Below are 24,149 nucleotides of genomic sequence, written 5' to 3' on the forward strand. Positions count from 1 at the left end.
CCTAGGACAATCTAGCATAGTTAGCATCATGAGGTTTGGATTTTTCAAAGCTTCCAGCTCATTAATAATTGGGTAATGAACCTGAGTGGCAAACTCTTCGACGATTGAAAAACTATAAAGGTTGCAAATGTTTTAAGGTTTATTGAACAATTACGTCTTAATAGCATATCATGTCTTATGTAACTGTAAATGAGTTAATAACAAGTAAGAAAGCTCTAGTCGGGGTGCCCGACTAGGAGATTCCCTGATCCCAGTCCTATTTGCGTTTATTAATATTTTCCGTAGTTTGTATCAAGTATTCAAAAAAAAAAAAAAGAAAACAAATAAAAAACGACATTACGATACGATAGGATTCGAACCCGTATTCTTTGCGCACCGTGCAACAACTCTACCAACACCGCCACTTCATAATTAAAAAAAAAAAATAAAACAATAAAAAATATTTCGTCTCCGTCGGTCGCAAACCATGGGTCCTGCTGCATACGAACGACGCCTCTACCAACGCAGCCACTGTACCTCTTGCAAGAGTTGCAAATTTCAAGTTGAGTAGCAACTTATAATTCAAGCAGAATTCAATCGCAATTTCGATTCTTGGAATAGAAAAGAATACACGCATTTGAATGTATGTGTGCACACGCATAGGAAAAATACGTGCACGTGGCGCTGCAGACATGTGCTTCTGCAAATTGGCCAAACGTTTTGTTTAATAACTTCTGTTTTACTTAATGGATTTTAATGAAATTTTCAGCCTATGATCTACATATTCTATTGGCTTGGTTAAGATGCAAACGCCGTCACATAATGGCCCTAGTTCCAATTAAACTGATATTTTAGGAATCTGGGGAAATTTGGAGTCGGTATCCAAAATTCAACAAAAATCAAAATTGCATAAAATATACATAAAACTAAATAAAAATAATATGGAGGCTCTAGCTCTTAAGACGTCCGAGATATAATTTATTAACTGCATTTCAATTATGTTTTTATTCGATAACAATTAAATGCAAATAGTTATCGAATATTTGAAACAAACTTGACCCGCGCGTGCTATACACGGACCTACAAAAATAATTCAATTCTCTAGCTCTTATAGATGCTGAGATCCACGCGTTCACACATACGGACAGACGGACGGACGGACAGACGGACGGACAGACAGACGGACAGACAGACGGACAGACAGACGGACAGTGATCAATCGACTCGGCTTGTTATCCTGATCAAGAATATATATACTTTATGGGGTCTGCCACGCCTCCTTCTGCCTGTTACATACATTTGCACATAACCATTATAGCCTGATTTCCCATTTTCAATGGGATCAGGGTATTAAAACGCTATTAGCTTTAATAAAACAGATTCCGAATTTTGTAGATGAGATAAACAAAACGACAATTCCGGTAAACCGATTCTTTGCCGAAAATTCGAGAGTAAGAATTACCGGGCAGCTATAAAACGAAACATCCACCAGTTTTACTTAAATTTAACACATAGTGGAGTTGCTAATAAAGAACGCACACGCCAAAACGGAGGTATGCATGTGATGACAGCATTCTTACGGTAGCACTATTGGATCATTGGTCTAAGAAATCATCTGGAGCATAATGGGTCACTATGAACCACCTTTTTCAATTAGGTGCGCTTAAGGTAAAAGGCGGAAGTTCTTTAACGAATATATTGCTTTTTTCTTGTGTATTCCAAACAGATTTGTTTATTTATCAAAAAAATCGTTCTTGACAACTTTGCACAGATTCTTTGTAAACCAGGAAAAAGCATACAAATCTAATCCGACAAGGGAACTAATTTTGTCGGCACTGCACGGAAACTAGACAAGGATTTTCAATAAGCAAGCGAAAACAAGTCAGAATGTTGCAGTCGACCGACAGCATTATACTGATATCCGATCTAACCGTTATCAGCACCAAAACTTTGGAAGATACATTTTTTCGATTCGACGCGCCGTCAAGAGGCATATATATATCATATCTCAGTAGCAACTTGTTAAATGTAAATTATTAAATTGTTAAATTTTGAGTTTACAGCTAAAAAAAATTAGAATATTCAGTTTGCATAATTTGTCAAGCTTCTAGTCGGCGTGAACATAAAACTTTTGGCAAATCCTTAAAAGGACTCACTAATAACTTCGGCTCACGGGGTACAATTTTTGGATACATCGATAGAGGAGGTAATTCAAGGGAGAGGGAGAGAGAGATTTTCGACGCTTCCAGTGTATAATTGTTTGCCAATCCATAGAAAGAGTCTACAGTAGCGTAACTATCAAATTCATCAATTTGCCACACTGTGCGCGTGTCGGCAATACCTTTTACGTCTGGAGTGTCCACGAGTATATAAGTTAACACATAACATTTAATATAGGGTATTTCATAAGTTTATAATCAACCCTCGCTATCGCGTGTTTCGTAAGTTAAGAAACAGCCCTCGCAATTGCGACACTGCATACTTTGTATCAGCGCGCTATAACTGCAATGGTCAGCGGCGGTAACCAGATACTTTTGTTTACTGCAAGAGTTTCCGTTATTGCCTAAGATTGCTGAGTCGGCTTGCCGACCATGACATTGTGGTGTGATGCGAGTTTTGGCTTAGCTTAAGTGAAATATTCTATGTAGCTAAAAATCAGTTTTGTATTGAAGTTTGAAGAATAAACCCGCACTACTCCGGCACACCGCCGTAATCGAATTGTTATATTTCTGATCATTGCTGAGCCACAAGGCCAGTTAATAGAAAAGGGGGTGAAGTCAAACCCTCCAACATAATCATCATAAGAAGATTATAATTACCCGATCAACGCTGGACCTGCCACCGACGCCTAGCTCATCGCTGGACCAGCAACTTATTGATTAAGACTATAAATACCCGATCAACGCTGGACCTGCCACCGACGCCTAGTTCATCGCTGGACCAGCAACATATTAATTGGCGCCCAACGTAAAAAAAAAAAAAAAAAAAAAAAAAAAAAAAAAATTTTTTTTTTTTTGGAATTTAAATCATGTAAGTGGATACTCCAGCCAACATTTTTTTTCAAACACAAAATTTCTTAAATTTACTTCATAAAAAATTTGTTAGTACTAGTGAGTATTTCGTATTGCAACAGATTAGATTATAATAATCAGAACCAAGTTTCTGAAATACGTGAGAGTGGCTGCTCTGAGAATTTAGGCTGATAAAAATATTTAGTGTTACTTTCTATGTGTCTAATTCGACCCATCTTTTGACGGCCCGTTTAATTTTTCGCGGCCACTGGCCTGCGCATGCCACGGTTCAGCCAATATAGAAGCCCTCGCGAGCAATCTAGCGACTCAGATTCCGACTGTGACACTCGTATCAGAGTTCCGTCTACAAGACTTATACCGGCAGTTCCTCCACCATCAGATAGAATGGATCCAGATCAGCTTAGGGAAGTAGTAAGAACGGCCATCAGCAATGCCTTAGCCGAACAGGCCGCTGCAAACCAGCAGAGGGAGCAAGCATTGACTCAAAGAATTAATGAGTTAGCTAAACAAATAGCAGCAACAAGCTTTGCCACCCCACAAGTAGTAGCATATTCTGCTATAGAAATTAGAAACGATATTCACTGTGACGAGCCGCTAGATGCCGTCAAGTGCTTACCTGAGTTCGCAGGAGCACAGGAATCTTATGTATCTTGGAGGCAGGCAGCATTAGCCGCTTACGAGATCTTCAGACCACATAATGGCAGTTCTCGTCATTATCAGGCTGTCATCATTATAAGAAGCAAGATTAGGGGCCCCGCAGACGCGGTGCTGGCCTCATTTGGTACTGTACTGAATTTTGATGCGATAATAAATCGCCTAGATTTCACATACAGTGACAAGAGACCAATTCATGTCATTGAACAGGAATTAGGTACCTTGAGGCAAGGTGGCCTGTCCCTGCTTCAATATTACGATGAGGTGGAGAAGAAACTCGCTCTTCTCACTAACAAAGTTAACATGTCATATGAGCCGACTTTAGCAAAGGGCCTATGTGAAAAATTCCGCGACGATGCGTTGCGTGTGTTCATATCGGGTCTCAAGCGCAGTCTTACAGACGTGCTCTTTGCAGCAAAGCCCAGAGATTTGCCTTCAGCACTAGCTCTCGCACAAGAAGTCGAGTCAAACCATGAAAGGTACGCATTCGCGGCTAACTTCGCAAAAAGTCTAGAAGACAAAGAGCGCAAGCCGCATGCAAAAGCACAGGGTCACCAACAGGAGAGGCATTCGCAGCAAGCCGAAACACAAGCTAGCGGTACAAAGAATCCGCACTTTAGCAAGCAAAGCAGGGCCCCAGTGCAGTCTGACCAACGAAGCAGCAGGCAGCACAATAATAATGGCGCACCGGTGCCCATGGAGGTCGATCCTTCCTTCTCAAGGGTCTTGCAGCCCACTCAGGCCCCTGCTTACGCGAATAGGAAGCACCCCGCATCTGACCGCACAAGCGGTCAGAGGAATCAGCAGAGGCTGAATCACGTCACACAAGACGTGGGACAGGGGGCAGAGGCGTATGCTGATGCCGCCTCTAGCGCAGCGGCACAAATCAATGACGATAGTTATGACTCTGAAGCCCTCAATTTTTTAGGAGCAAATCCCTGCTACCCGTCATCAGACGAAGAGTAGCAGGGACTGACATGCGATTCCTCATAGACACGGGCGCGGCCAAGAATTTCATTCGGCCACACGAGGGGTTGAAAGGCGTCCGCTCGGTAGAGTCCCCCTTTAAAATTCATTCCATTCACGGCGAGACACAAATCACACACAAATGCTTTGTTTCAATGTTTGGGTTAAAGGCAACCTTTTTTATTCTGCCGGACTTATCAACTTTTGATGGGATTGTAGGCCTTGACCTGCTAAAGCAGGCAGCTGCTTCGCTTTGTCTAGCTTCAGGACAACTTAAGTGGGGTACGGAGGTCGAACAAATCACCTTCCACACGTGCAAAAATGTAAATTTCACGAATGTAGACTGTGCAGAGGCATCCCCTTTAGCTAGAAGTTCTTTTTTGAAAATGCTAAAAGCTAGACAAAAGGCCTTTGCGGACCCAGACGAGGCGTTGCCGTATAACACATCAGTCGTGGCTACCATTAGGACCACAGATGAGCAACCGATCTATGCCAAGCTTTACCCATATCCAATGGGAGCAGCTGATTTCGTTAACAAAGAAATCAAAGATCTGCTAAAAAATGATATAATTCAAAAGTCCGTCTCTCCCTACAATAACCCAATATGGGTAGTAGACAAGAAGGGTACTGATGAAGCAGGCAATAGGAAAATGAGGTTGGTAATGGACTTTCGTAAACTTAACGAAAGAACCGTGCCTGACAAATACCCTATACCAAATATATCAATGATATTGGGGAATTTGGGAAGAGCCAAATTCTTTTCAACATTAGACCTCAAGTCTGGATATCACCAGATCATACTCGCTGAACGCGACCGTGAAAAAACCGCTTTCTCTGTGAACGGGGGGAAATACGAGTTCAAAAGACTCCCCTTTGGATTAAAGAATGCAGCAAGCATCTTCCAAAGAACCATCGACGACATACTGCGAGAGCAGATTGGCAAATTCTGCTATGTTTATGTCGATGACGTAATCATCTTTTCAGAAGATGAGGAATCCCACATTAAACACGTGGATTGGGTCCTAAAAAGCTTATTTGAAGCAAACATGAGGGTCTCCGTCGAAAAATCACGTTTTTTTAAGAAAAGCGTGAACTTTCTTGGTTTCATAGTCACCAGCACTGGCGCCACGACGGATCCCGAAAAGGTTAGGGCAATACAAGAGTATCCAGAACCTAAAACACTGTTCGAGGTCAGATCATTTCTAGGCCTCGCAAGTTATTACAGATGTTTCATTAGGGACTTCGCCGCTATAGCAAGACCCATCTCGAATATCTTGAAGGGTGAAAATGGAACAGTCAGTAAACATAGGTCCAGAAATATAAAAGTTCAATTCTCTGAAGTGCAGCAAAGGGCGTTTCAGAAATTGCGCGATATTTTGTCATCCGAGAATGTAATGCTTAGGTACCCCGATTTTAAGAAGCCATTCGATCTAACGACCGATGCTTCGGCTCACGGCATAGGTGCAGTTTTGTCACAAGAGGGTCGTCCTATAACAATGATTTCAAGAACATTGAAGGACAGCGAGGTTAACTATGCAACAAATGAGAGAGAGTTATTGGCCATCGTATGGTCACTTGCCAAGTTAAGGCACTATTTGTATGGGGTGAAAGACATTAATGTCTTCACTGACCATCAACCCTTGACCTTCGCAGTTTCGGAATCCAATCCAAATGCGAAGATCAAAAGGTGGAAAGCGCGCATTGACGAGTCTAATGCACGTATCTTCTATAAACCTGGCAAGGACAATCTGGTTGCGGATGCCTTGTCAAGACAACAGCTCAACGCTGTAAATGAACAAGAGATTGAGTCCTGCGCAGCAACGATCCACAGTGAGGTATCACTTACCAACACCATCGAGACAACAGATAAGCCCTTGAACTGTTTTCAAAACCAAATAGTTATAGAAGAGGCGCGTTTCCCCTTAAAACGAAGTTTTATTCTTTTTGGAAATAAGAAACGCCACTTGGTCAACTATACTTGCGTCGAATCGCTGCTAGACGAGCTCGAAGATGTAGTTTCACCCAAATGCGTGAATGCTCTCCACTGTAATTTACACACGCTTGCAATGATACAAGATACATTGGTTCGAAGATACCCGGCCACAAAGTTCTGGCACTGCAAAAATCGCGTAGTGGACGTATTGGCAGTTGGAGAAAGAAGGGAAATTCTCACGGCCGAACATAATAGGGCCCATAGGGCTGCACAAGAGAATATTAAGCAGGTACTCTCGGAGTACTACTTTCCAAAGATGGCAAAAATAGCCAATGAGATAGTACTAAATTGCAAAACATGTGCTAGGGCTAAATACGATAGACACCCCAAAAAACAAGAGATTGGGGAAACTCCGATACCCGCACATGTAGGAGAGATGTTACACATAGACATTTTCTCCACTGACAGGAAATACTTTCTCACTTGCATCGACAAGTTCTCTAAGTTTGCTATTGTCCAACCGGTCCCTTCAAGAACCATCGTGGATCTGAAGCCAGCGTTAATGCAGCTGATGAATTTTTATCCAAAAGCCAGATCCATCTACTGTGACAATGAACCGTCATTGAACTCAGAGACCATCGTGACTATGCTCGCAAACAAATATGGGGTCAGCATTTCAAATGCACCACCATTGCATAGCATCTCGAATGGACAGGTTGAGCGCTTTCACAGCACTCTCTTGGAGCTAGCCAGATGCCTAAAGATCGATAAGGGCATAAGTGACACGGTAGAAGTCATTTTACTGGCTACAACTGAGTACAATAAGTCGATCCATTCGGTCATCGACCAGAGACCAGTTGATGTGGTTCAGGCTCAACCAGATGAGCCACAAGAGAAAATACAAGAAAAGATCAGAAACGCTCAGATGACGCTTAGAGCTAGGGAGAACGCAAATCGGCAGAATAGGGTCTTTGACGTTGGTGACAAAGTTTTGGTCAAGTCCAACCGACGACTCGGAAACAAACTCACACCTTTATGTGATGAGAAGGCCGTGGATGCAGACCTGGGGACCGAGGTCCTCATTAGAGGGAGGGTGGTCCACAAGGACAACCTAAGATGACTCTTGTTTTTTTTTATTTTTAAGCCACTAGGCAAACTTGTATAAGTTAGATATAGTTTTTCAATTTACTTTTAGCCACTTGGCATAGTTTTTATTAAACATTTTTGGTGGTGGGCAAACCTTTTAAAAAAAAAAAAGTTGCTAAAAAGAAAGGAAACAACCTTATTTCACAGGTTGGGATCCATAGTACTCCTTTTCTTATCAGTGGCTTCGGCACATGTCACCGACTACTCGCGTGCCAAGTACATTCCCATCATCGACGGCGAAATCTTGATATGGGAAGAATACGCCTACGTTAGGCACTCGGCAAACCTCTCAGAATACGTGCGAATTGTGGAAGAAACGGTCAAATTAATTGACATGTTCCCGCTATCCCACATGAAAAAACTTCTGAGTGTGGACACGGTACATCTACAAGACCTATTGGAGGCGTTAGGCACGCATCATAGAGTCGCCAGAAGTTTAGATTTCCTAGGGTCCATACTGAAGGTTGTGGCGGGTACACCTGATGCCAGGGATTTAGAGCAGACTAGATTTACTGAAAGGCAGCTAGTAAATGCCAACAATAGACAGATAGAAATAAACACTAGAGTTCAAGACCAGCTTAACCAGTTGACATTCACTGTCAATAAGATTCTCAAGATAGCCAAAAACTCACAAGTTGACACTAGCCATTTATTCGAGACACTATTGTCTAGAAATAGAATGCTGGTAATGGAGTTGCAAAATTTAATGCTTGCTATTACTCTTGCAAAGGCTAACATTGTTAGCCCAAACATTTTGGACCACTCAGATTTGAAATCAATTTGGCTAGAGGAACCCACCAACACTCCCATAGGAGATCTTATGTCCGTTGCGTCCGTAAAAGTCCTTCAATCCATTAACACTATACATTTTATAATTAAATTCCCAAAGATTAAACAAGCTTGCAGAAAAATTACGATTTATCCTGTCATTCACAAGAATTTCATATTGCGATTGCCTGACAACATCATAGCCGAATGCGATGGAAAAACCCACACACTGCAGAGTTGCACCGCTTCACCTGGAGCCACCTTTTGTCGTCTGGCATTAGAGAGTTCATGTGCCAAAGAGCTCCATGCAGGTGGCACGGCACACTGTGAAATCCAGCCGAGCAACCTGGAAATAATCACCCACGTAGATGATGGAATCATCATTCTTAACGACGGGTTCGCAAGGATCCAGGTGGATAACGGCACTGAAATCCAAGTACACGGCACGCATCTCATTACGTTCGGGGACCGAGTCGCGATCAACGGGACTCTGTTTTACAACCACAACAACGTACGCAATAGAGTCCCGGGCATTGCCAACTCTCCCTTGCTGAACATCACTGCCAGCCAAGATGTCCTCAGCCTCCCTTATCTTCATCGTTTAAATGAACGTAATTTGGAGGAGATACAGCAATTCAAGAAAGACGCCGGAACTGATCAAGCTTATCGTGTGGCATTCATCATTGGAGCTATATGCTGTGCTTTAATCTACATTGGCCTCACCCTTTGGCGGTTCATCGACGCAAGGAAGTCTGCGAAGCAATTACGAGAAGTCGTCGCCGGAATTGGGTCGGCCGAGGGCGGCCTTACACTTGAAGGGGGAGTAGTTAACACATAACATTTAATATAGGGTATTTCATAAGTTTATAATCAACCCTCGCTATCGCGTGTTTCGTAAGTTAAGAAACAGCCCTCGCAATTGCGACACTGCATACTTTGTATCAGCGCGCTATAACTGCAATGGTCAGCGGCGGTAACCAGATACTTTTGTTTACTGCAAGAGTTTCCGTTATTGCCTAAGATTGCTGAGTCGGCTTGCCGACCATGACATTGTGGTGTGATGCGAGTTTTGGCTTAGCTTAAGTGAAATATTCTATGTAGCTAAAAATCAGTTTTGTATTGAAGTTTGAAGAATAAACCCGCACTACTCCGGCACACCGCCGTAATCGAATTGTTATATTTCTGATCATTGCTGAGCCACAAGGCCAGTTAATAGAAAAGGGGGTGAAGTCAAACCCTCCAACATAATCATCATAAGAAGATTATAATTACCCGATCAACGCTGGACCTGCCACCGACGCCTAGCTCATCGCTGGACCAGCAACTTATTGATTAAGACTATAAATACCCGATCAACGCTGGACCTGCCACCGACGCCTAGTTCATCGCTGGACCAGCAACATATTAATTTATACATTCGTTACGTACGGACAGCACGTCGGATACTGCACAACATACTGTTTCACTTCATGAATGAGTACGAAATTAAAAAAATATTATATTAAATGACAACTGAAATCGGAATATTGAATACAAACAGATACATATGAATACATAATATAAAATGAATTAAACTAAGATTTGAAGTTAAGCTTTTAAAATTAAAGCTTTGGAAAACTAACTAAAGCTCAGAATTAAATCATAGTATACAAGTAACACTAGCAGATACACTGAACCCTGCGACGAGCTGATATCGCAATCTTTCTACAATTCTTATATATGTACATGCATTACAAACAACAAATGCGTACGCACATACCCACGAACGCATAAGCATGCGCTCTGCTTACTGCGGAGTTTACGAGCCGACTGTGCTTGAGCTACAGTTTGAGCCATACCTTGGGATTTTAATTGATGAATAACTTTTCTTATATATGAGGTGACTTAATCAAATTCAGACTGATTCAAATTTTTTTTTATCTTTTGTCGTATTCAAGATACGCTTAAAAAACGGACGACAGACATGATTAGATCGACATAATTTTATGGAGTCTGCCTGCTGCATACATTTTCACAAAACCATTATCGCCTGAATTCCTATTTTCAATGGGTTCAGGGTATAGAGGTTCAGGTTCATTTATATCAATGAACTAAAATTATGAAATTTATGTGTCTTTGAGGCATACATAGTACAAATTAAGAGGAGTATATAGCAATAATCGCTTAAGTGTATTATTTAAATTGTTTTTGTTTTTTGTTATATGCAGGTAATTTAGGTAGTTTACCTTGATACGAGACACGGCCTCCTCAGCCTGCATCATCCGTGTCGATTTTGTGGGTTGGCCCTCACAGACGAGCTGCGTGGAGCCCAAGTATTTCGCCCGAAATAGAACGCCTTCAATGAGCACTGCACCGCCTTTTGGTTTGATTGATTGTTGTTGTTAATAGAAAAGAGAAAATCTATTAGTAAGCAAGAATATAGTATAGTTTTGGTATAGATATATGTACATATATTGTGAGTGTGGGTGGGTGCATGTGTGTGTATGTGTGCTTCTGCACTTCCTAAATGAATTCTTCCCAATCAACCAAAGCACAATGGTCAAACACTAAAACCTCAAAAAGGCCTAAAATATTGTTTTGTTTTTGAGAAAAGTCTAAGAGAATAACACTAAGATTTTATTTAAACAAATATAATATAGTTTCAGAGTGTATCAGCATTAAATTAATTTTTTTTATGTTTACCTTAGTTAATGATTACATCTGGGCAAACTACATCTATCGAATATGAGATTCAATTCTTGCAGGACTAATTGTCATTTATTGTCTATTATCATATTAAAATTAGCAAATGAAAATCTAGTCATGTTCAAATGAGCGAATGTCCCCTTCAATAGATAATAAATTTTGTTATATATCATTTGGCATTAGCTTAAAACTCAAATATATTTGGTATGTGAGTGTGTGCTTTGGCTTTGTGTGTGTTGTTGTATTATTGGCTCTAATAGTTTGGGTACTTAGTTGCGACTACATATTGAAATTGTATCTTACAAAGTATTGTACACACACAGACACAGTAAAATGAAGGAACGAACGATGCATGCAATAAGCGAAAATTTGGCAATAAAATATGCGAAAGAATATAGAAAATACATATATAAGTATTTAAATATTTATCGATAGCAAATATCATAATTATATCATTTACCGATTTGCATATATTTACTGCAAATCATATAGTACAATTTTAATAAATCTAATTCAATTGTATTCAATTCAATTTATGTTTTTTTGATACCTCTGCAGCGCATTTGTTGGCTAACTATTTCTAACTTTCTAATTATAGGATTGTGTATTGGATCTATGGAGTAATATTTTGTTAAGCAGTCAGTAAGGCGGACATATAGTTTTTAAAGGACTATGCTCACAAGCCCATTGAATACTTAATGTTGATTTCAATTTAATTTTTTTTTTTCATTGAGAAAACAAGTAAGAAAACTCTAGTCGGGGTGCCCGACTAGGAGTTACCATGATCCCAGTCCTATCTGCGTTTTTTAATATTTTGTAGTTTGTATCGAGCATTAAAAAAATACAAATTAGAACTTACATTACCACACCAAGATTCGAACCCACATTTTGCGCATCAGCTCTACCAACCACTTCATAATTTAAAATAAAAATAAAAAATCAATAAAAAATTTTTCGTCACCGCGAGGATTGAACCCGAGATTAAACGCTGATTAGCGCCGCCTCTATCAACGCAGCCACTGCACTGCTTTGTTAAGCAGTTGCAAATTTGAAGTTAGGTAGCAGCTAATAATTCAGCACAAATCTAACCAAAACCAAAATTGTATAAAATGTACATAAAACTAAATACAAAATTTGGAGGCTCTAGCTCTTAAGACCTCAGAGATATAATTTATTAACTGCATTTCAATACTGTTTTTATTCGATAACAATTAAATGCGAATAGTTATCGAATATTTGAAACAAACTTGACCTGCGCGTGCTATACACGGACCTACAAAAAATTTCAAAACTCTAGCTCTCATAGATGCTGAGATCCACGCGTTCACACAGACGGAGAGACGGATAGACGGACAGACGGACAGGGCTCCATCGGCTTTTCGTTCTGAACAATAATATATATTATTTATGGGGTCTGCCACGCCTCCTTCTGCCTGTTACATACATTTGCACAAAACCATAATACCCTGATTTCCCATTTTCAGAATGTTGGACTCGTACGTAAAGCCGTCCCATTGAAAATGGGAACTCAGGTTATAATGGTTTTGTGCAAATGCATGTAACAGGCAGAAAGATGCGTTGCAGTATGAGTGAATGCGTCGATCTTAGCGTCTATAAGAGCTAGAGACTTAAAATTTTTGTAGGTCCGTGTATAGCACGCGCATATCAAGGTTTTTTAATATATTCGATAACTATTTGCATTTAATTGTTATCGAATAAAAGCATGATCGAAATGCGGTTCAAAAATTATATCTCATATGTTTTAAGAGCTAGAACCAAATTTTGAAGTTAGTTTTATGTATATTTTATGCAATTTTGATTTTTGTTGGATTTTGGATACCAGCTCCAAACTTCCTCAAATTCTTAATAATTAAGTTTTGTTGCGTTTGCATCTCTACCAAGCCAATAGAATATGTAGATCCTATGCTGAAAATTTCATTAAAATTCAGTAAGTAAAATATAAGTTATTTCACAAAACGTTTGGCCAATTTGCAAAAGCACATGTCAAGCAGCGCCAAGCGCACGCATTTTTCCTATGCGTGTGCAAACATACATTCAAATGCGTGTATTCTTTTTATTCCAAGAATCAAAATTGCGCTTGAATACTGCTTGAATTATCAGCTGTTATTTTAGTTCAAATTTGCAACTCTTCTTCTAGGTGGTGCAGTGGCTGCGGTAGAGGCGGTAATCGTAAGTGGTCAGTGTCCGGTGGCGAAGGAACATTTTTTATTGTTTTATATTTTAAATCTGAAGTGTTGATGTTGGTAGAGTTGATGCGCGTTGCGTAAAAATTGTGGGTTAGAATCTTGGTGTCGTAATGTCGGTTTTTATTTGCTTTTTTTTTTTTTTAATACAAGATATAAACTATTGAAAATATTTAAAAATGCAGATAGGTATGGGATCAGGGTATCTCCATGTCGGGCACTCCTACTAGAGCTTTCTTATTTGTTTAATTATGAAGTAGCGGTGTTAAAAGTGCTCATGCGCATTGCGTAGCTAATGTGGGTTCGAATCTTGGTATCGTAACTGCGATTTTTATTTACTGTTTTTTATTACTCGATACAAACTACGGAACATATTGAAAAACGCATATGGGACTGAAATCAGAGTATCACTTAGTCTGTCACCACGACTATTGCTTTCTTACTTGTTTTAATCTTTGGTTATCAAATGTAAAGTCTCCAGTACTTTAACTAATAGCGTTTTTAAAGCAGTATTTCATTATTTGCCACGCTACAAGTGGGCATATCGGAATACTCTTTATCAGGCGATGGTACACACGGTGTATATATTCCAAATTTCAAGTCCCTAGCTTCAAAAGCGCCAAATGGTTCGCTTTCCTACGGACGGATGAACCGCAAGACGAACTTTGCACAAAACCAATATATTCGCTCATTTCGTAAGTGCACTGGTCACCTACAGTTTAAACGGTTTTTAGACCGCCAACGAGTATTATGTAGAGCGACTACAACAAAATTCGATAAAAACTGTAGTTTTAATATATCTTATGATAGCTACATATATAATTTTTACTCTAAAACTGGTTACCTTTTGGAGTATGTTAGTAAGTGAGTAAGTAAGTAAATTTACGTAAAAGCATTTCATGTAATCCCTTTTTCTGCATATACCAGATCTGAAAATGTTATTTAAAACAAGAATTGAAAGAATTTCGCTTATATCTGGCTAGCACAAGACCAACTGTAACTCTAACTCTTTATTACGAATTTCAGACAGGAATCCGTTATATGTAGTTTAATCAACTATGCTATGGCAAAGGTATTTCAGCTTCGGCACGCCAAGCTTAATATATTGTTATCATTTTAGGATTATGCTGCTTTTTTTTTTGTAAAGGCTGCGCTTGCTCTTCGATTGCGAGTTGCAAAAATTTTGCGCTACTCCGAGCAATGAAGAGCAACAGCTATAGATTTCAATATTAACGGTTATATTAAGTTCTATATGAGGACACTATAACTGCAATACGTAAACGAAGGATAAACCCAAAGCATTTACCTTCTTTGCTCTTACTCTTTTTCACTTTTTTCTCTCCGCTGTTGCTGTTGCTGCCCGCGGCGCTGCCGCAGCTGTTGTTGCTGCCAATGGGAACATTGTTGTTATTGTTATTGTTGTTGGCAGCGGTGCCATTGGTGGGATTGTTTCCATTATTCATAACAGTATTGGCCACACCGCTGGCAGCACCAACTATGCCCCCGCTATTGATGCCCTCATTTTCCACATCCATCTTGGCAAGCGCTGGAGCTGAGCGCTCCGAGCCACCTCCTGTGTTGGGACTACCATGGGAGAGAAGTCCGCCAGCATTCACCACAGCAGAGGCGACCACATCGGCAGCTGTGGTAGCTGTCATGCCACATATATCATGGCCGTTACCGGCAACTTTTATCGGTGATTTGTGGCTGAGCTCCGAGGAGTTGCCTGAATGGCTCTTCTGTACAGCGCAGACACCAACGCCAATGCCGGAACCAATTTCGACACCGATGCTACCGCTAACCAGATCGATCAGCTTACCGGTACCCGATCCGCCCAGGCTATTTGAGCTCTTGGATGGAATGGGCGGCGGCAGTTCAGGCGTCGAGCTAAGCAACGCATTGTAACCGTTGCGTGTCTTGGTGCTGGGCATTTGCTGTTGCTTCGGCGATATTTTGGAGAGCAGTGAGCTACGCGGCTTGCGATCCCAGCCTTTGTTCTCATCATAGTAGCCCTGATCGTCCAGACGTTGATGGCCCAGCAGACGGTCAGTTTCGAGATCCGTGTCCACATCCTCTTCGTCGGCGCTATGGTTCTTCGAGTGGTTGTCAGAGCTTGATTCGAGTACTGCCTTACCAGCGCCTCCGTCCAGATGCCGTGACAGCCATATGGGCGAGCTTATCACAGGCGAGGGCGAGCGTTGCACCGGCTGCATGTTGCTCCGCTCAGGTATGGGTGGCGGCGCAGGACCAGCACCTCCACCCACACCACCCATTCCACCACCAATTATGCTATTACTGCTGCAATTGTTGCCGGTGTTGCGCGATTTTGCATTACCGCTGCCAACGCCTATGCAGGCGGTGGGAGAGCTTCGCTGCAACGTCGACCCGATGACCGCATTCAGCGATGTGTGCTTACTGCCCTGCCCAGCGGCCAGCAGCAGATCTACTTCAGCGCTGCTCTTTGGTTTGCGATGCGGTGCCGGAGCCGGCGGTGGTGGTGTCATCTGCACCATGTCCGGACGGTGAAAAATACCTGCAAAGTATTGAAAGATTTATATGTAGCTCAAAATGAAAATTGCGTGTTAACTGCATTTTACTCTGCTTACTCTAAAATAATCTAAGACATCAATCGAATAGCCTTCGCCTACGTTCTATTGCTGCAGAGTTTTAAAAATATAACTTTGCGGTGCATTCTGCAAAACAACAACAAAAATTGTACATGCTGGGTTTAAATTTTAAGATTCGCTTGCTACGCGCTATTGTAATTGGAATTTATGCATTTTTGCCGTTTGGCGTTAGTACGTCTGTTCTCAACTGCTAACTCGAGCTACGTTGGCAATGACATCTAATGTCAATGACCCCACTGAAGCCGTAAAATAAAAGCCGAATATGCAAGCCTGGCTTAACATTGTTATGACAAACAGACAAGCCTCAATAAAATCAATAAGCTCAAGTGTCATAGATATAGCCTTTGTGCAAGGCATTAGCAACAACAAAAATACCTACATAAATAGCAGAGTTCACCAAAAGCCATAAAGAACAAGTACCAAAGCTCTAGTCGGGGTGCTCGCCTAGGAGATACCCAGATTCTAGTCCCATCGGATGCACGTGTTCACATATCCGGACAGACGGACAGGGCTCAATCGACTCAAATGCCGTTGTGATCAAGACTATATATACTTCTGTCTGTTAGATACATTGCACATGACCATTATATCCTGATTTCCCGTTTTCAACGAGAGGGTATGAAAAGTTTATCCAGAATCAACCAAGCATCACTAAGTCCAAAGCTCGAAGAAGACGATGCAGGCTTCAGTTTCAGTGCAACCAGCTTAAGAAAGACAAGCCATATTGAGTTTGCTTCAAAGAGCTTCACTCCAGTACTGAAGTCACACTATTAAAAGAGGAGCTGGAATCTTAAATCCACAAAATCAGGAATGTGCACTATCCACTGAGCCGTATTGACAAAACCCCACTGAACATATTTTTTGGTGACTTCCAGGCTTAGGCTTCCACGAATAAACAAATGCTGGATCTACGAGTTATCTGCAGATAATATGGCACAGTGGAGCTGCCGAGAAAATTCAATAATCTGATGCAATGTCATCGCTGTCAAGAATATGTACATACACAGCGCTACTGTCACAAAGCTCCCAAGAGTGTGCGATGCGCCTGGAAACATACATCCAAAGATTGCACCAGTAAAAAGGGGCAATCAACTACAAGGGCAGCTTAATATACAAGGAATTGCTCAAGTTACAATCTCCAGTGAAAAATGCAGTCCCACTCAATCACCTAATACACCGTATTTTCATGAACACTGCAACGCCTACAAGTAGTGTTTCATATGTGACATAGTATTCACCGAAATACTTTAGCAACAACAGCACCAGTTTCATGCACTTAACTCAAAAAAATGCGACAATTACAAGCCCAGTAGGCAAATATACTGACCAGTTTAATGGCACTCATAAATGTAACTAAGCTTGGCGCCAAATAATGGCTCTATGTGTTGGCATCTGGAACGCCAATTGCCTGAGCAACAAGACTGGATGTGTTCCTCTCAAAAAAAAAAAAAGAAAAACAGTGATATCATGTTAAAATCAAGAGCTCATGAGTGCAACATCAAACAAATATTCTAATACGAGCATTTTCACAATAGAGGAGCAAACAGTTTTCGTGGATCTTTGATCCTTATATGATACACGCATACACCATTACTGCTAACCTCTAATGCAGCAATGAAGACCCCAGCTATTACCCTGCCTACGTATATTTAAGCGATAGAATTGCCTTAATCTATTGTCCGCCAAACATTGGCCTGTTTAATCAATATATCGCCCAACTACTTGACCAAAGTTTGAATAAAACCCTCATTGGTGACGACAGGAATAAGTGGCATCCATTTGGGGGTACTAATATAGCTATCCCCTGACCACCACTAATAGTCGCAATTCATACGCAGCCACAGCTTTTCCCCACTAGGAAAGAACTACTGCTGGTAAAATCAAATTTAGCAGTTATTATACGCAACCCACATTACTCTCTGTATACAGAAATGGAAGTAAAAACTCATGAAGACGTGGATTACGCAGCAAACAAACTCCAATAATAAACAGTTAATGCTGAGCACCTAGCAGCCCACCCTCTCGTCAAACATATTTATCTGCGTACAACATACCCTCAGCTAGGCGACTACGCAGATGGACTGGAGCTAACTGGTTTGTGAGAAACGCAGTGCTACATAGGGAATTTATCAATTCCTACAGTCGCTGAACTCATTGGGTCACATGCGGTAGACTGCCAGCGCATGATAACTTAATCACAAATAATTTGGTCACAACAATAACAGGCGAAGGCAAAAGAGATTACTCTAGACCATCGGAGAATTAGTTAAATTTGAATAAAATAAAGTTAGTTGTAATTAAGTGTAGACTTTAAGATGTATATACTGGACCAACTCACTAGGTTATGCTTAAAGTTAAATGCGCTATAGAGTCAGCAATAAACAAACTAAATTACAAAAAAAATTATGTATCTACGCATTAGATTATCCTCAACTACATCTTACAAATCACCTTAAGTAAATTTATTTCGCCTGTTAACAGTTAATAAATTTGTTATCATAATTTTTTATATGATTTAATTTTTTATTCTCTACTTACTGATGGAGTAGAGCGAATCCAATTCTGGATCAATGTTTTTGAACACTTTGCTATTGCTGTTACTGCTGGGGCTCTGACCAAGAAGCTCTCGTTGATGTGCTAACTGCGACGGTTGCTGTTGTTGTTGTTGTTGTTGTTGCTTGGGGTTTCCGTTGCTAGGACTCGTGTGGCTGAGCTGGGGGCCGACCTCGTTGCTGTCCGTGGTGGAGATAGTCAGGTTGTGCATGCTATTTAAGCTATTGTTAGTTGAGATACGCTTCATGTCCATTAGCATGGAGATGCCACCTCCAATGCTGGTGCTGGTGCTTAGATTGCCTTGATCTTGACTCTGATTCTGACTCTGACCTTGATCCTGACCGTGACCTTGACTTAGTTCCTTTATCTGGTTTGCCTGGCCGCTAGGTTTCTGTTGGTTCTTATTGTTATTATCTGTGTCACTGGTGTGACCCGAAGAAAGTCCATCCTCTAGCACGGGCATAGCCGAGGCATAGTACTTGGCGTAGTTTGAACAAGATGTCGACACGCCGCCATTCATCTCGCCCGAGAGGCCTGTCAAATGGATTGTTAAAAATGTTGAGAAGCTTGTAAGATAGATTGATAATAAGCTACTTACTGTCAAGATCGCCGCAGTTGGAGTCATAGTCAGTGGTCTCCGGTGAGTAGCGATAGTTGTGTCCGCCCGTCAAGCCAACACTCACGATCTGGCCTGCGCTCTGACCCAAGCCGCTGCCGCTACAGTTGCTCAGCAGCTGGTTGTGATTGAGCCCATCCTGTTCACCTTCTCGCTCGCCGCTGCTGTGACTGGCTGAGTCCAGGAAAAAATCAAAGTCGCGCAATAGAGGACTGCCGCTGTAATGCCGTGGCAGTTGTGCTGGCCGGGACTGTAGCTGCGCCTGTAGTTGTAATTGCGACTGCATCTGCAACTGTGGTTGCGTATACGCGCCATAGACATGGCGCTCCGTAGTGTTCGGTTGTTGCATGAATTGTTGTTGTTGGTCCTTCTTCTGCTGTTGCTGGCAATAATCTTGCTCGACATGTTCGTTTTCATTCTCTGCATCCTCTTCCTCTTCCTCCTCCTCCTCTACATCCTCCTCCTCGTCACGTTCAAAGTTGCTATGAAATTCGTACTGTATGTCCTGCAAAAATAAAATTTTCAATCCCAATTACACTATGCCTTAATTTTGGTAAGATACAAAAAAAAGTTATCGATTCACAATGACAATGACAGACAATGATTGCATATTCATTCACATGGATAAACATATAGATAAGTGGTTTATTGCCAAAATTAATTGTTGATAGGAACAGGGAATGATTGGCTTTAGATATTCAGAGATGCATGAATGAATATCATTTCAACAATGGAAATTTTTAAAGCCTAGTTAATATTATGTATATTAAGTATCGCTTCATGATCTTGTTACCAACTCTTATCTACTTACAATGCTGTCCACATCGCTGCTGTTCTCCACGATTGGTTGTTCGTCGTTTGACGGGCATTTAAAGAACTCTTCTAATACTTTACGCGTCTCAGAGAATTCGTAGAGGTAATCAAAAGTTGAGGATTTAGGATGCAGTCTCAATGGACCTGGAGTTGTGAGAGTTGTACCCATGGTCGAGGAGTTGCTAGTGATTGCTGTTGCTAGGGTCGCAGCCAATGGCGGTGTTCTAGCAACTGTGGTTGTTGTTACTACTATGGGTGGCGGTGAAATATCCGCACAGCTCGTTAACTCATTCGCCGTGGCCGTGATGGCGGCCTCTGGCGTAGTTTGGTCAGATATGGTACCAATTTCGGAGACATCATTGCTCGTATCTTCGGCATTGTTGTCGCCGCATGATGCTTTGTTGTTGTTGTTGTTAATGCTATGGTTGCTGCCATTGCTGTAAAGCTGCTGATGCTGTTGTGTGGGCGAGCTAGTTCGAAGCTCACGCGGTGGCGAAATTATGCGCTGCAAAAATAAAGAAATTGAAAACTGGAAAAGCTTTTTAAAACTACGAACTATACCTGTGGAAAACCAGGCCGAACTGGATATGCCTGCGGCGGTTGGCATTGGACCAGTGCTGAAAGTGCAGTTCGTGCCGGCGTCTTTTGCAAAGAGTTTGCCGCACTTGTGTTATAATTTATGGGCTGCACTGGTGCCATTGTTGGTGTAGCTGCAGTTGCAGCAGGTTTTGCTGTTATTGTGCCAACTGGCAGCTCGGCTTCGCCTGCAGCGGATGTACTGTTGGTCGCAATGCCAATACGTCTGGGTGAGCCTTCATATTCTATGGTATTTAAGATTGATTAATTATTTGAATAAACGCGCAGTAGAAATGCACTGCTTTGATACTCACCTATGATGCCATGGCGCGGCTCCAGAGCCAGGGTGTAGTTGCGTTCCAGTTGCCAGCCATCCCGATATGTAGCGCCATCGTCGAGCATGCGTCGCGTATGTGGCTCTAGTATGACATGCGAACGACCTTGGCTACCAGGCTGCGTCTGATTAGCGGTCTGCTCTTTGCTGCTCCTGATCTCCTCCGGCGTCAGAGTGCTTGACTCGGTCGTAACACGTAGATCTTGAAAGGTACGTGAGAGCGAGAGATAAAGAAATAGCTTGGAATGTGTATTGTCGTCTGACTGACTGCGGTTTTTGCCAATTAATTGCAACCGATTTAATTATGCACCAGGGCTCTATTACTTTTTTACTTAACCCTTCATATATATTGACAGTATCGTTCATTACGCATGAATTGCAACTTGATGTCATGGTCATCCCCATAGAGTTAAGACCAGCTGGCTAGGAAAAGGGCTTCATATATGGAATGGCACAGCTATTTGAGCTATGTCAAAACAATAAACAATCTAGCTAGTGAGTCTGCAGCCCCAAACTCAAGAGTTAATTTTGTCCACCCGGGCGATCTCAGCGATATCGTTTGATACAAAATCCAGAGCATGAAACTTGAATATATTTACCCTTATTTGCTATATGTAGTACATGTTTATTTTATTTTTATGACTCATCCTTTCATATTATCGATATGAATCGATATTTCGACCTGCTTTTTGTGCATAATTGTAAGATTATAATAGCTAGTAAGCCCACTAGATAACTCTTATCTGTTGTTTAAAAGTTAAAGATGTTATAATACTGCCATTTACTTACGTTGCCAACTTTCAGAGGATTCATTATTGATTAACCGGTGTTCTCGATCGTCGGTGTTGACGTGTCGTTTGCGCTGCTGCTGTTGTTGTGCTACCGCAAGGGGACTAAGGTGGTTACCGCGTCCCGCATGTGCATCCTTCAGCTGCAGATGCTGTTGCTGTTCCAGAAGCATTTGCTCACGTTCTTGTTCTTGTTCTCGCTCTCTTTCACGTTCACGTTCCCCACGCAGCCGCTGTTTACGCGACTCCCAGTCTGTTGGATGTTGGTCCAGTGACGATTTGCTGCCGTACAGATATTGGCTAGCTAGTGAAGTTAGCCCATCAGCACATGGATTGCTGGCGCCAAGTGAAGACTGTTGCTGCCCCCCAACAGTATCAGCAGATAAGTTGCAGTTAACAGGACTGCGACCTGTGTACAATAAGTGTGGCGTTTGAAGACTCTGTGCCTGCGTCTGCCTCTGTGCTATGCTGTACAATTGTGGTACCAGTTGCTCCCTTTGCTGATGATAAGCTCGTCTTGCTGAGGCGTGCATATGCTGTTGATCTTGCTGCTGCAGCTGTTGTTGCTGCTGTTGATGTTCATCGGAATATTCTGTAGGCGAGTGCAATAACGTGCTAGTACATGGAGTAGCCGACTCCCAGTAATTCTCTTTGATAAACGGATTCTGGCTGTTTGTTGCAATTCCGTTGCCAGTGTTGTTGCTGCTACTGCTGCTATTGCCATTCCCGTTAAGCAGCGCAAGATGTTGGTTTTGCCTATCGGCTGATATGGCACTGTTCCGTTTGCGCGGCATATCTGTATAGCTATAGCCACGCCTGATATCGCCTGTATGATAGTAGAAAGATGCTGGATATGCTGTCTGTGGTACCGACTCTTCGGTAAGCAGCTGCAACTGCTGCTGCGGTTGGTGCAAGCTTTCGTCCTCTGCCAATATAATGCTGTCGATGTCCGTATCACCACCGTTCACTATAACAGTTGGCGCTGTTGGTGGTGTCAGTGGTGCACACAAAAATGGATTTGTCGATATACGCGGCGTGACCGAAGATACCGACTCTGAGGAGTGAGACGAGGCTGAATGCGGTGGCGGAGATTGTGTTATTATATTCACACTTTTATAGTAGCTGGACGTGCTGATGGACGTGACAGTAGGTGACTTTCTCCCTATTATCTCTGCTGCTGCTGGTGGGTTGCTGCCACTGTTCAGATTTACTTCCGCAATTTGTTCATGTTGCTGTCGATTGTTGTTGCTCGATAGCTGTGGATTCAGCTGCTGCTTTTGTTGCTGCTGTTGCTGCTGCTGTTGTTTGGGTCGGCACTTGGGAAATAGCAAATTAATTTGATCGTTGAGCGGTGGCGAAGGCGAGAGCAGACCTCGCGATAAGTTCAATGGCTGCTGTTGCTCATGGCCACTAACGCTGTTAGAGGCGTTGTTGATGACAGAGTCCTGCTCCAATCCGTTGAGCGCGTTATAGTTGCACTGGCGAGCGGCAGCTGTAACCGTTGTTGTGATTGATTCTGTTGTTGTTGAGGCTTGTAGACGCTGGTAACTGGTATTGCTACTTCCGTGCAGACTGACTGTACTGTGATTAGGCTGTTGATGTTGCTGTTGCTGCTGCTGGTGCTGATGATGGTGATGATGATTAGTGCTACTAGTTGTTTGTCCAGCAGCCAATGTTGCCAATATTTTGCTGACCATTATTGTTGCCAATAAACTGAAAACAGAGAAGCAAAGAGCAATTGATGAGCATGGCAACTTTAATATCCGCTTATATTGCGCAAAAGCAAGAGAAGCGAGTGGGCACTGACTAAAGCCTCCTTTGCTTACAGGCACACTGTCAACCTTTATAATGTTTAATCGGAAACAGGGCGTGACAGTAACGAGTTGTGTAATGACTCTGTCGCCACCGCTGCTGTTGTCGAAACAACACAAACACGGCTATAAGACACCCTGAATTTTAACTGTGTAAAATGATAAATGAAACAGCCAATCAATGTCCTTCAATGGATTTACAGGTGTTTGCCCTTGTTTGTAATTTATATAACATATTGATTCGAAAATAAGTATGAAAGCTCCAGTCGGGGTGCCCGACTAGGAGATACCCTGATCCCAGTCCTCTTAGTTTAATATTTTCCGTAGTTCGTATCGAGTATTCAAAAAAAAAAGGAAACAAACAAAAACGACATTGCAAGACCAGGTTTCGAACTCGGACTCTTTGCGCAACGTGCACCAACTCTACCAACACCGCCACTTAATAATTAAAAAAAAAAATAAAACAATAAAAAGTATTTCATCTCCACCGGTCTCGAACCCTGGACTTAGCCACATAGGAGCGCCGCCTCTACCAACACAGCCACTGTACCGCTTGCTCAAACAGTTGCAAACTTGAACATAAGTAGCAGCTAATAATTCAGCACAATTCAAGCGCAATTTCGATTCTTCGAATAGAAAAGAATACACGCATTTGAATTTATGT

General features: G+C 41.9%; 1 protein-coding gene across 1 annotated transcript in view; it reads right to left on the minus strand.

Moving 5' to 3' along the window:
* Positions 1-23,387, minus strand: part of LOC111595982 — a 29,318-nt gene extending 5,931 nt beyond the window's left edge. The window contains exons 1-9 of the mRNA XM_030224178.1: positions 21,676-23,387; positions 20,867-21,088; positions 20,538-20,797; positions 19,975-20,481; positions 19,146-19,668; positions 18,533-19,081; positions 14,738-15,900; positions 14,674-14,701; positions 10,704-10,834 (exon numbers count right to left, since the gene is read on the minus strand). Of these exons, the coding sequence (XP_030080038.1) occupies positions 10,704-10,834; positions 14,674-14,701; positions 14,738-15,900; positions 18,533-19,081; positions 19,146-19,668; positions 19,975-20,481; positions 20,538-20,797; positions 20,867-21,088; positions 21,676-23,371 (5,079 nt within the window). The 5' untranslated portion in view covers positions 23,372-23,387. The remainder of the gene's footprint in view (positions 1-10,703; positions 10,835-14,673; positions 14,702-14,737; positions 15,901-18,532; positions 19,082-19,145; positions 19,669-19,974; positions 20,482-20,537; positions 20,798-20,866; positions 21,089-21,675) is intronic.
* Between the last annotated feature and the right edge of the window lie 762 nt (positions 23,388-24,149).

This window comes from Drosophila hydei, unplaced genomic scaffold (genome assembly GCF_003285905.1).
Source record: "Drosophila hydei strain 15085-1641.00,03,60 unplaced genomic scaffold, DhydRS2 tig00000383-arrow-arrow-pilon, whole genome shotgun sequence".
Taxonomy (NCBI): domain Eukaryota; kingdom Metazoa; phylum Arthropoda; class Insecta; order Diptera; family Drosophilidae; genus Drosophila; species Drosophila hydei.